The sequence below is a fragment of the Morus notabilis genome, unplaced genomic scaffold, assembly GCF_000414095.1.
Source record: "Morus notabilis unplaced genomic scaffold, ASM41409v2 Scaffold35, whole genome shotgun sequence".
NCBI lineage: Eukaryota > Viridiplantae > Streptophyta > Magnoliopsida > Rosales > Moraceae > Morus > Morus notabilis.
The window spans coordinates 423,686-435,956 of record NW_010361505.1 but is presented as its reverse complement, the minus strand read 5'-3'; the positions used below and the strand labels follow the sequence as shown (position 1 = coordinate 435,956).

The window sequence follows — 12,271 nt, the reverse complement described above, 5'->3', positions numbered from 1 at the left end:
GTCCACATTTCAACATTCAAATACAACATCGGTTCAACAAAGTGTAAATTCTAAACCTTAATTTTTTTTAACTTTTAACATAAAAGTTATTAACTAATTTTATATTATTCGTGCAATTTGGAAAATAGGTGAATTTAATGAGTATGTTGATGTTGGAGATTGTAAATAGTGAATATTGTAGAGCATTATTTTGGAATAATGAACGCACACAAAAATATCCATATACATATTTCTTATGTTGTCAAAATGAAAAAATTAAATTACCATTTAAAAAAAAACACCATTAATTTTAGATGAATTACTAAATTATTATGGTGGAAGTTTAAGTACACATTTCAAGAAAAATATTAGAATGTATAATTTCATATTTTCTTTTACATCATTCGGAGCAAATATTGAATCAAATATTAATGAAACATTGGGTCCTTATATATTTAAAATTAGTGGTCAGATACATCATTTAATAGGATCTTTACTTGCAGTTGATAATAATCATCCAAAATTTACACAATTATATATTTATGACACAGAAAACGAAATACATAATATAATGTCAATTTTTACATTAACTAATATTTCAAATGATTTGAACACAGTTATTACTATGAAATTAATAACAATGTTAGATGAAATAAATGTGTTGGTTAAATTATTCAGAACTGTTAAAATTTTTTACAATGATGATCAAACACATTCAATGAAATTAAGATTAATAGGCAGACGGGAAGAAGATGCTACACAATATGATCTTCCAACTTCAACAGATATAAGAGCTTTAACTATTGGAGATATTATTATCTATGGTCAAACTGGAGAATTACAAAGAATTAATAAACTTCATCCATCTTATATGGCTGTACAGTATCTATTATTATTTCCTTATGGTGAAGATGGATATTGAATCAATATAAGTGGAATCCAGATTTTATAGGAACAAAACCATAAAAAAAAGAATTTCGATGAGATCATTTTATGCATTTCAATTACAACAACGTTTACATGAAGGAAATACATTGTTTAAAAGTGGAAGACTTTTCCAACAATATATTACAGATGTATATGCTACTGTTGAAGAAGATCGGTTAGACTATGTCAGACAAAATCAAAATAATTTAAGATCTATAATTTATAAAGGTATTCAAGATGCTATAAATAGAGGTGATACTGACCCAAAAATAATTAGAAAAAAAATTATTTTACCGTCATCTCATACTTGAAGTCCAAGATATATGATTCAAAACTATCAAGATGCAATGGTAATTTGTAGACATTATGGAAATCCTGATGTTTTTACCTTTTACATGCAATCCTAAATGGCCAAATATTACAAGATCTCTCACATTAATTTCAGGACAAAAATCTAATGATAGACCATATATTGTAAGTAGAGTTTTCAAGATGAAATTAGATCATTTATTACATACAAGAAAATTAGGGAAGATTTTTGGACCCATAATAGCAAGTATAGTTTTCTATTATGTTACAAAAATTAATATTTCATATGTGAACTACTTGAAAAAATATTAATATTTTTTTAAATTGTTTCTAACTTTTTTTATTTGTTTTCTTTTAATTATTGTAGATTTATACGTCATCGAATTTCAAAAACGTGGTCTTTCACATTGTCATATGTTATTTTGGTTACATACAGAATATAAATATAGAGATCCTATACAAATAAACAAAATTATTTCAGCTGAAATCCCAAATCCAGAAATTGACCCACTAGGTTACAAAGTTGCTACTGATTATATGATACATGGACCGTGTGGATATGCAAAAGTAAATGCTCCATGTATGAAAGACTCATTAGGTTCTAAAAATTTCCTAAAAAATACGAAAATGAAACAACTATAGATGAAAATGGTTTTGTCAATTACTCACGTAGAGAAACAAATTTCAGTACTATTAAAGAAGGAATAAAACTTGATAATAGATTTATGCTTCCATATAATCTTACTTTGTGTACAAAATATCAAGCTCACATTAATGTTGAAATATGTTCTCAATCAAAATATCTGTCCATTTTTTAAGATTTCGTTCTGTCAAATTTTTTTACTCCTATTTCATATTAGGGTTTTGTTATCTCTTTTTTTTTTTCTTTTTTTCTTCTCGTTCTTTTTTGTGTTTGGTCGTTTAGGTCTTCGAAATAATCCATTTTTCTTTTATTTTTTTCCTCTTTTCTCTATTTTGGTTCTTTTTTCATCTATTCTTTGTTCATATTTTTTTTCTCTGCACATTTGATGTTCTATTGTCGTTTTCCTTATTTGTTTCTCTATGTGTTCTTTTTTATCCTCAAATTTTCTATAAGGGATATGTAGTTTTTTACTGTCTTTTGTTCATTGGTTATCATGTTATGTAACACCAGTTTTTACTAATTATTACATGTTTTTGTCACTCCCCGAGGTGGGGGTCGGTGACGTGGAGGCTCGTTTAGGGGTTAAACGTGATTAAAAATAAAATATTAAAGAAATTCCTAAACAAGCCTCCCATTTAGTTGAAAAGTACATTACAAGAAAGAGGTTAAACTCGAACCTCTAGCCTCATTCAGGACTTCACCCACAGGACATACAGTATTGTACATACACGATCGTGTAAATAACATTACAGACATTAACCACAGTCTAGAAATCTAAATATTTAGAGTTTAAAGAGGTCACAATCCTTACATTTGTACACATGAAGGATGATCACAATCCTCACCAATTCAGCTGGTAGCAATTAACTCCGCTACTCCGCACTACTCCTAGAGTCGCCTGGGAGGGGTTAATATTTATAAAATAATAAAAACGCGAGCGAAAGGCCCAGTAGGATATATTTTGAAATAACTTTGTAAATCAATAAATAAATGAGTAAGTAAGTAAATAAATAAATGAATAAGTAAATAAGACATTCAGTTCCAACACAACAGCCAGAACCTCACATTCTTTTTCTGAAAGGAATATAAACTGAAAATCTCTGTATTACATGCATCAGCAAGTAATTTATACTATGATAAATTACTTACACAATCACATGCACAAGCCTACCAGCCCCGGGCCGGGTTTCGGGTTTTGCCCCCAAGGATGCACTCTCCACATCCTATCCAGGCCATTAACCGGTTTACCGATTCGCAAGATCTCTTGTCTTAAGAAATCATTCATTAAACTTTATGAAACAGTTCTTTATAATTCCAATAGCTAAAATCAAACTATTATTTTTAAACATGCTTTTCTTTCGCAAACATGCCCTTTCCTTAAAACATTTGGAAGACCCAAACTCTTTTAAAATCAGGCTGCCAAAGAAAGGGATAAGGAATCGTACCTAGTAAGTACCAAACCTGGCTAGTGTTACTCTATTCCGACTTTCGCTTCTTCAAGCCCCTCAATCCGAGTCCTCAGCTAGCACTGATACAAAACAACACTTTAGGATCCGATCCTCATTGCTAAAGAAATTTCAATCCCAATTATATCCTTTGATTTCCTATTAGTGTGCCATAATTCATTTACCAGTTTCATAAACCATTTCATGTTTCAAATCATCATTCCAAGGGTTTTAATTTCAAAACATGGATTAAAGATGCAAATCCATTTACTCTAGGTCAAAAAATGAAGCTAATTTAGGTTCGCCTCGAAAATCGAGGTCAAAACAAGATTTTTCAACAAAACATGGTCAAACCCCGTGTACACCGGTCGACCGGTGACAGAGTAGTACAACACCACCGGTCGACCGGTGGTGTCCAATTCGGTCAACCACATAGGTCGACCGGTGGAATCAGTGCAGTCCGGTCGACCGCATAGGTCGATCGGTCCGGTCGACCGCACAAGTCGACCTGTGGAGAACAGCAGGGCGAACTCGCCAAAATCAGTCTGAAAACCTATAATTTCAGTTCCAATTTGAAATATCTCAAGGGAAAACAACTAGATCAAGGTTCTAAGTATTGAATCAAGTCCAAAGAACACAAGATCTCTAATTTCTACCATGGTTTTACTCAAAATCCATCAAGATCCATTTCGAACCAAAAATGAGTTTTTAAATCTGAAAAATCCGAGATTCAAGAGAAGTTTTTCAGAAATCTTACCTTGAATGCTTCTCTTGGTGTTGAAAACTTCTTAAAATCCTTCTTTGGTTCGAAATCCGCTGGTTTGAGACAAAAAATGAGAGAGAGAAGGAGTGAGAGAACGAAGAGAGAGAGAGAGAGAGTATGCACAGGAAAGGAAAAGAATGGAAGGAAAAGGAAAAGGAAAGAAAAAGGACAGGTGTAACAAAATATTTAAAGATAGTCCAGAAAATGTGCCTACACACACTTCTGGGAAAAAATGTAATTATTGAGAATATTTAAATACCTTAGAAATATTTAAATTTACAAGTCAGAAACATTTATTAATCAATAATTAATTAATTAAACCAGATTTGGCACACTAATAAATCTTAGTTACATTAATTAATCCCGTTTAATTCTTCGGGGTGTTACAACTCCACGCCCTGAAGGAATTTCATCCTTGAAATTAGGACTTACCTCAAAATGCAAACAGATGCGGGTGCAGCTCATGCATCGTCGTTTCAAACTCCCATGTCGCTTCCTCAACTCCATGGTGCTGCCATAAAACTTTCACTAGGGGAATATCACGATGACACATCTTCCGATCAAGAATTTGAATTGGCACTTCCTCGTATGTTGTGTCATATTGTATCGGAACGTCATACCACTGCACAACGGCTTCCGGATCAGGTTGACATTTACGAAGCATGGAGACAAGGAACACGTCATGCACGTGAGATAACTCAGGCGGTAAAGCCAGACGATACGTCACGACACCAACTCGTTGCACGATCAGGAATGGTCCAACGTACCTTGGCGCAAGTTTCCCTTTTACACCAAAACAAACAACTCTTTTGCTTGGGGAAACCTTCAACAAAACGAAGTTGTCTTCCTGGAATTCCAAAGGTCTACGCCTTCTGTCAGCATAGCTCTTCTGATGATTTTGAGCTGTTAACAATCGTTCCCGAATCACAACTATCTTTTGAATAACTTCTGGCTCAATAGTGAGTTGATCTTCTGGTTCCAGCCAACAAATGGGTGATCTACAAGGTTGACCATAAAGAGCTTCAAACGATGCCATGCCGATACTGGCCTGATAGCTGTTATTGTAGGCAAACTCAGCAAGGTGAAGATATTTCTTTCAGTTTCCACCAAAATCCAGAATACAAGCACGAAACATATCTTCTAGAATCTGAATAACTCTTTCAGATTGTCCATCAGTCTGAGGATGAAATGTTGTGCTAAAATTTAATTATATTCCCATGGCTTCCTGGAAATTTTTCCACTACCTTGTATTAAAGTGAGTATCGCGATCGAACGTAACAGATAACGGCACTTCATCAAGTCTGACGATGTGCTCCAGGTACAATTCTGCCAGAATCTTTCGGGAGTACATTGCACGGAACGGTATGAAATGCACAGATTTCGTCAACCTGTCCACCACCACCCAGATGGCATCGTGCTTTTGCTCAGTCTTCAGAAGTCCCATTAGAAAATCCATCGTGATGTGCTCCCATTTCCATCTCGGAATAGGTAGAGGTTGTAATTCTCCAGCAGGCTTCTGATGCTCAGCTTTGATCCGGAGACAAGTTACACATTCTGAGACATACTCACGAATGTCATTCTTCATGCCTCTCCACCAGTATTGTCTTTTCAGATCCTAGTACATCTTGGTGCTTCCCGGATGGATAGCGTACCGCGATTTATGGGCCTCATGTAAAATCATCTTGTTGATCTCATCGACCTTAGGAACATCTAGGCGGTTGTGAAAGTAAAGCGCTCCATCTTCTCAGATTCTCCAATCCTCAAGTTGCTCTCCATTCTGGATTCGAATCCAGATTCCTTGGAGATGAGGATCCTACCATTGATTATGGTTCACTTGTTGCACAAGAGCCGGTGTGGAGATCAGATTATACACCATTGCCTGGTTATAATCCTCATAGTACTGAAGATCATAATCACTCACTACTTCAGTCCTTTTCCAATCTTCCATGGCTAATGACGCTAAAGTTCCTGAAGTCTTCCTGCTAAGGGCATCAGCTACCACATTAGCTTTTCCAGGATGATACTGCAGCGTGAAGTCGTAATCTTCCATGTATTCCATCCATCTCCTCTGCCTGAGATTCAGATCTTTCTGAGTAAACAAGTACTTCAAACTATTGTGGTCAGAGAATACCTGAAACTTTACTCCGTAGAGATAACATCTCCATATCTTTAGAGCAAATATCACCGCTGCTAACTCCAAGTCATGAGTAGGGTAGTTCCGTTTATGTGGTTTCAATTGGCGAGATGCGTAGGCTACGACGCGTCCACCTTGCAGCAAGATACAACCAAGTCCACTCCTCGAGGCTTCAAAATATACCTCATATGGCTGTTCACTATCGGGTATAGTCAAGACTGGTGCGCTTGTCAGTCTGGTCTTCAATTCTTGAAAAACATGTTCACACTCAGCATCCCATTCGAATCTGACTTCTTTCTTGGTCAACCGAGTCATCAGTGCAGCAATGCTCGAGAAGTCCTTTACGAAGCGTCGATAGTACCCTGCAAGTCTGAGGAAACTTTGAATCTCTGAATCTCTGCTACGTTCTTCGACCTTTCCCATTGTAATACAGTCTCGATCTTGGAAGGATCTACAGAAATTCCTTGTCCTGATATCACATGTCCAAGGAACTTCACTTCTATCAACCAGAAGCCACACTTCTCTTTCTTCACATACAACTGGTGCTCACGAAGAGTCTGAAGAATAATTCTCAAATGCTGCTCATGTTCTTCCTAAGTGTTCGAGTAAACTAGAATGTCATCGATGAAGACAATCACAAACTGATCTAAGTATGGCCGGAAGACCCGATTCATTAAATCTATGAATGCAGCAGGGGCATTCGTAAATCCGAAAGGCATTACCGAAACTCGAAATGTCCATACCGAGTTCTAAAAGCAGTTTTCAAAATGTCTTCCTCCTTAATCTTAAGCTAGTGATATCCTGGCCTCAAGTCAATCTTAGAGTAGGACTGTGATCCACCCAACTAATCAAATAACTCATCAATCCTCGACAGTGCATATTTATTCTTCACAGTTACCCTATTCAATTGACGATAATCAATGCACAACCGAAGAGATCCGTCATGCTTCTTCACAAACAACATAGGTGCACCCCATGGGGAGGTAATGTTCCTGATATATCCTTTTTCTGCTAACTTCCCGAGCTGTTTCTATAACTCTTTCATTTCAGCAGGTGCCATTTGGTAAGGAGGAATAGAAATTGGAGCCGTTCTCGGTGTCAAATCAATGCTGAATTCAATCTCCTGATCCGACGGTAAACTGGGTAACTCATCAGAAAACACATCTACAAACTCATCTACCATAGGAATTCTCGCATTGTCTCCAATTACCTCGGGTTCATCTTCTAAAGCAAGAAGGAACTAAAAACAAGCTAGATTCCTACATCCTCCAATACTGTATTTCAACAGTCGTTCTTCCAGGACTGGGTACATGTCTGCTTGATAAGTGATCATCGCTCTGGAATTAGTCATTAAGGTCACTCTCCTATGGTAGTAATCAACAATCGCACCGTATCTTGCTAACCAATCCATTCTGAGTACCACGTCAAACAGACTCATCGAAAGGATTATCAGGTCAGCTTTTAATCACTCACCTCCAATCGTGATTTCACATGATCTACACATACTACTCACCTCCACACATCCCAATGGAGAGTTCAAATCATCGGGGTTTCCAAGCTCTTAGATTTCAGTTTCAAAGTTTGAACAAAAAAGCTTGATATAAACGAATGAGTAGCACCAATATCAAACAACACATGTGCTAATGAGTTAGAGATCAAAATCATACCCTTAACCACGGTGTTGCTAGCTTGGCCTCCAGAATTGCCTCCTGTCAGGGTATACGCTTGTCCCTGCGCGTTCTCGGTCCCTTTATCACCAATATTAGGCCTCTATGTTCCTGGCCTATATTGTTGTGGCAGACGTATCTGTACTGGTCCCGATGATTGAGGTTGAAACTGTGGATATTGAGGCGGATGGTAGGTTGGCACAGGAGGGTATGGCATTGGCATTAGCAATTGTGGCTAATAAGGCAGCACAAACTACGGTGGCCTCTTTTGATCGTAAAAAGCATCACTCTGAGATTGGTGAGTCGGCGGTCGATTCTGATTAGGACAATTCCTTCTAATGTGACCAACTTGCCCACAATGATGGCACTTGGGTCTATAAGGAGCACTCCCGTCACTTCCAGAGGAACTGCTACTACCACTAATCATTTCTCCGCTAATCTGTCCCTAATTGCGGTTTCTTCTACTACTCCGCTCTGGCCCACCTGAAGTAGAAGGTCCACCAGAAGTAGATTCACAACCAGCTGCTTCCTTGCTCTGCTGATAAGCAGGTTATCTTGTTCCACGCTTGTAGCAGCAGCCACCAGGTCTCGAAAATTTTGAATTCTTAGAGCCACCAAGGGTCTCCTGACAAAATTCTTAAGACCCTTTTTCAAATTTAAGACACTTTAAGTGTTCAGACTCCACCAGAGATGGCGCAAAACATGATAGATCATTGAATTTAGCCTCATACTCCCTCACCGACAAATCAACTTGTAGCAAGAACATAAACTCCATTGCTTTTTCATCCCGGTAACTCTGTGGGAAGTATTATTCATTAAAGAGAACTTCAAATTGCTCCCAGGTCATTCCCGCAACATCAAGCCTTCTCCTCACCTATTTTCACTAAGTACTTGCTTGGCCTTCCATCTTATACACCATGAATTCTAAGCAATATTCTTCCGGCACTCCCATAGTATTTAAGTGTTTAACTGTGGAGTCAAACCAGTACTCTGCTTCCTGGGGGCCTCCCTCACTATTGAATGTGGGGATAGGTCCATGTCTAAATTCACAGAAGTAACTCTGCTCCCTATCCTCGGCCGGTCGCTCATTCTAAGCTCGAGTGGCCATCCCTTGCAAAGCAACATACATGGCATCCATGAATTCTTGAGTCTGCGGTGCCGGTCGGTTAATAGATCTACGACGGGGCGGCATCTCCTTTAACTGAAAAGAAACTAGACTGTGTAGTGGATGCCTGATGTCACACAAGTTTGTACAATCCTGTGGTTCCTAAACCTAAGGCTCTGATACCACTCTGTCACGCCCCAAGGCGGGGGTCGATGACGTGGAGGCTCGTTTAGGGGTTAAACGTGATTAAGAATAAAATATTAAAGAAATTCCTAAACAAGCCTCCCATTTAGTTGAAAAGTACATTACAAGAAAGAGGTTAAACTCGAACCTCTAGCCTCATTCAGGACTTCACCCACAGGACATACAGTATTGTACATACACGATCGTGTAAATAACATTACAGACATTAACCACAGTCTAGAAATCTAAATATTTAGAGTTTAAAGAGGTTACAATCCTTACATTCGTACACATGAAGGATGATCACAATCCTCACCAAATCAGCTGGTAACAACTAACTCCGCTACTCTGCACTGCTCCTAGAGTCGCCTGGGAGGGGTTAATATTTATAAAACAATAAAAACGTGAGCGAAAGGCCCAGTAGGATATATTTTGAAATAACTTTGTAAACCAATAAATAAATGAGTAAGCAAGTAAATAAATAAATGAATAAGTAAATAAGACATTCAATTCCAACACAACAGTCGGAACCTCACATCCTTTTTCTAAAAGGAATATAAACGGAAAATCTCCATATTACAGGCATCAGCAAGTAATTTATACTATAATAAATTACTTACATAACAACATGCACAAGCCTACCACCCCCGGGCCGGGTTTCGGGTTCTGCCCCCAAGGATGCACTCTCCACATCCTATCTAGGCCATCAGCCGGTTTACCGATTCGCAAGATCTCTTGTCTTAAGAAATCATTCATTAAACTTTATGAAACAGTTCTTTATAATTCTAATAGCTAAAATCAAGCTATTGTTTTTAAACACGCTTTTCTTTCACAAACATGCCATTTCTTTAAAACATTTACAAGGCCAAAACTCTTTTAAAATTAGACTGCCAAAGAAAGAGATAAGGAATCCTACCTCGTAAGTACCAAACCTGGCTAGCGTTACTTTATTCTGGCTTTTGCTTCCTTAAACCCCTCAATCTGGGTCCTCAGCTAGCACTGATACAAAACAACACTTTAGGATCCGATCCTCATTCCTAAAGCAATTTCAATCTCAATTATATCCTTTGATTTCCTATTAGTGTGCCATAATTCATTTACCGGTTTCATAAACTATTTCATGTTTCAAATCATCATTCTGAGGGTTTTAATCTTAAAACATGGATTAAAGATGCTAATCCATTTACTCTAGGTCCCCAAATGAAGCTAATTTGGGTTCTCCTCGAAAACTGAGGTCAAAACAGGGTTTTTTAGCAAAACATGGTCAAATCCCGTGTACACCGGTCGACTGGTGACAGAGTAGTGCAACACCACCGGTCGACCGGTGGTGTGCAATTCGGTCGACCGCATAGGTCGACCGGTGGAATCAGTGCACTCTGGTCGATCGGTCCGGTCTACCACACAGGTCGACTTGTGGAGAACAGCATGGCGAGGAAACTCACCAAAATCAGTCTGAAAACCTATAATTTCAGTTCCAATTTGAAATATCTCAAGGGAAAACAACTAGATCATTTCGAACAAAAAATGAGTTTTTAAATCCAAAAATTCTAACATTCAAGAGATGTTTTTTAGAAATCTTACCTCGAATCCTTCTCTTGGCGATGAAAACTTCTTGAAATCCTTCTTTAGTTTGAAATCCGGTTGGTTTGAGACAAAAAACGAGAGAGAAAGGGAGTGAGAGAACGAAGATTGAGAGAGAGAGAGAGAGAGAGAGAGAGAGAGAGAGAGAGAGAGAGATGGAGATAGAGTATGCACGGGAAAGGAAAAGAAAGGAAGGAAAAGGAAAGAAAAAGAAAAAAGAAAAGAAAAAGGAAGAGAAAAATGGCATGTGTCACAAAATATTTAAAGATAGTCTAGAAAATGTGCCCACACACACTTCTGGATAAAAATGTAATTACTGAGAATATTTAATACCTTAGAAATATTTAAGTTTACACGCCAGAAACATTTATTAATCAATAATTACTGAGAATATTTAAATACCTTAGAAATATGTAATTACTGAGAATATTTAAGTTCTCTTTCATGCTTACTGTCTCTCACTTTGTTTTTGTTTTCGTTGTCATACAGTTACAACCTATCTTCTCTGTTTCGTTTCTTTTCTTCAATTTTCAATAGTGAGTTTTTTTTTCTTTTCTGTTGTCTCTGTTTTGTAGTGTTTTTACTTCTCCTGCATCAACTCTATCCACTTTCGTTATTGCTCTAAGGTACTTCTTCCACGTTATTTCTAACTACTCTTAATCTCTTTCCTTGGATTTGGCTTCATTTTTTCTTCTATTTTTTTATTCGGTTTTTTTTTTCCGTTTTCCAAGATCTGTTTTCTGTTAGTGTGTTTATTTCGAGATTTGCTATTTGTTAGTGTTATCTGTTAGTTTTTTTATTTCATTTTTTGATTCAATTTTTATTTCCATATTTGTTTTGTTTTAGTAGTATTGTATAACTTCTTTTGATATGTTCTTCGTTTTGTGTTTTCATTTTTGTAATTTTAGAATTTTTTCTATTAATTTTTTTTCGGCGAATGGTTTTTCCTTTTTTTTCTTTTTTTTGTTATTTTTTTTTAGTTTTGTTGTTTTGTTCTTTTATTCTACTTCATTTTCTCCATCTTTTTTTTTGGTTTTTTTAGTTTTTCTGAATTTTTTATTATGCGTCTTCTTGCTTTCTGGATGTTTTTTTTAGGAATAATTTTGGCCTATGTTTCTTGCTTTTTCTTTCTTTTTTGTGTTTGGTGGTTTAGGTCTTCGAAATAATCCTTTTTTCTTTTATTTTTGTCCTCTTTTCTCTATTTGGGTTGTTTTTTCATCTGTTCTTTGTTCATTTTTTTCTCTGCACATTTGATGTTCTATTATCATTTTCCTTATTTGTTTCTCTATGTGTTCTTCCTTATCCTCTAATTTTCTATAAGGGATCTGTAGTTTTTTATTATCTTTTGTTCATTAGTTTTGTTTCCTGTTGGTTATCATGTTGTGTAACACCTGTTTTTACAAATTATTACATGTTTTCATATTTGTTTGCAGGTTACATTAGTCGAGAATGTTTAGACATTTATTTTTAGTGCAGGGTAATTTTTCCTAAAGGATTAATTTTTTTTCACTGTCTGCAAATTATTCGTTCTGTTC

General features: G+C 36.6%; 1 protein-coding gene across 1 annotated transcript; it reads right to left on the bottom strand.

Moving 5' to 3' along the window:
• Positions 1-4,499: 4,499 nt before the first annotated feature.
• Positions 4,500-5,651, bottom strand: LOC112091901. The gene is made up of 3 exons (XM_024166640.1): positions 5,311-5,651; positions 4,890-5,121; positions 4,500-4,688 (listed from the first exon to the last, which is right to left on the bottom strand). The coding sequence occupies exons 1-3, from the start codon at positions 5,649-5,651 to the stop codon at positions 4,500-4,502; spliced, it is 762 nt and encodes a 253-aa protein (XP_024022408.1).
• Positions 5,652-12,271: the final 6,620 nt, after the last annotated feature.

Coding starts and splice junctions, on each gene's coding strand:
- LOC112091901 (XM_024166640.1), bottom strand. CDS start 5,651: ATGAAGAATGACATTCGTGAGTATGTCTCAGAATGTGTAACTTGTCTC. Junction 5,122..5,310: donor GATACTCACTTTAATACAAG/GTAGTGGAAAAA, acceptor CTACAATAACAG/CTATCAGGCCAGTATCGGCA. Junction 4,689..4,889: donor ACAACTTCGTTTTGTTGAAG/GTTTCCCCAAGC, acceptor GCCGTTGTGCAG/TGGTATGACGTTCCGATACA.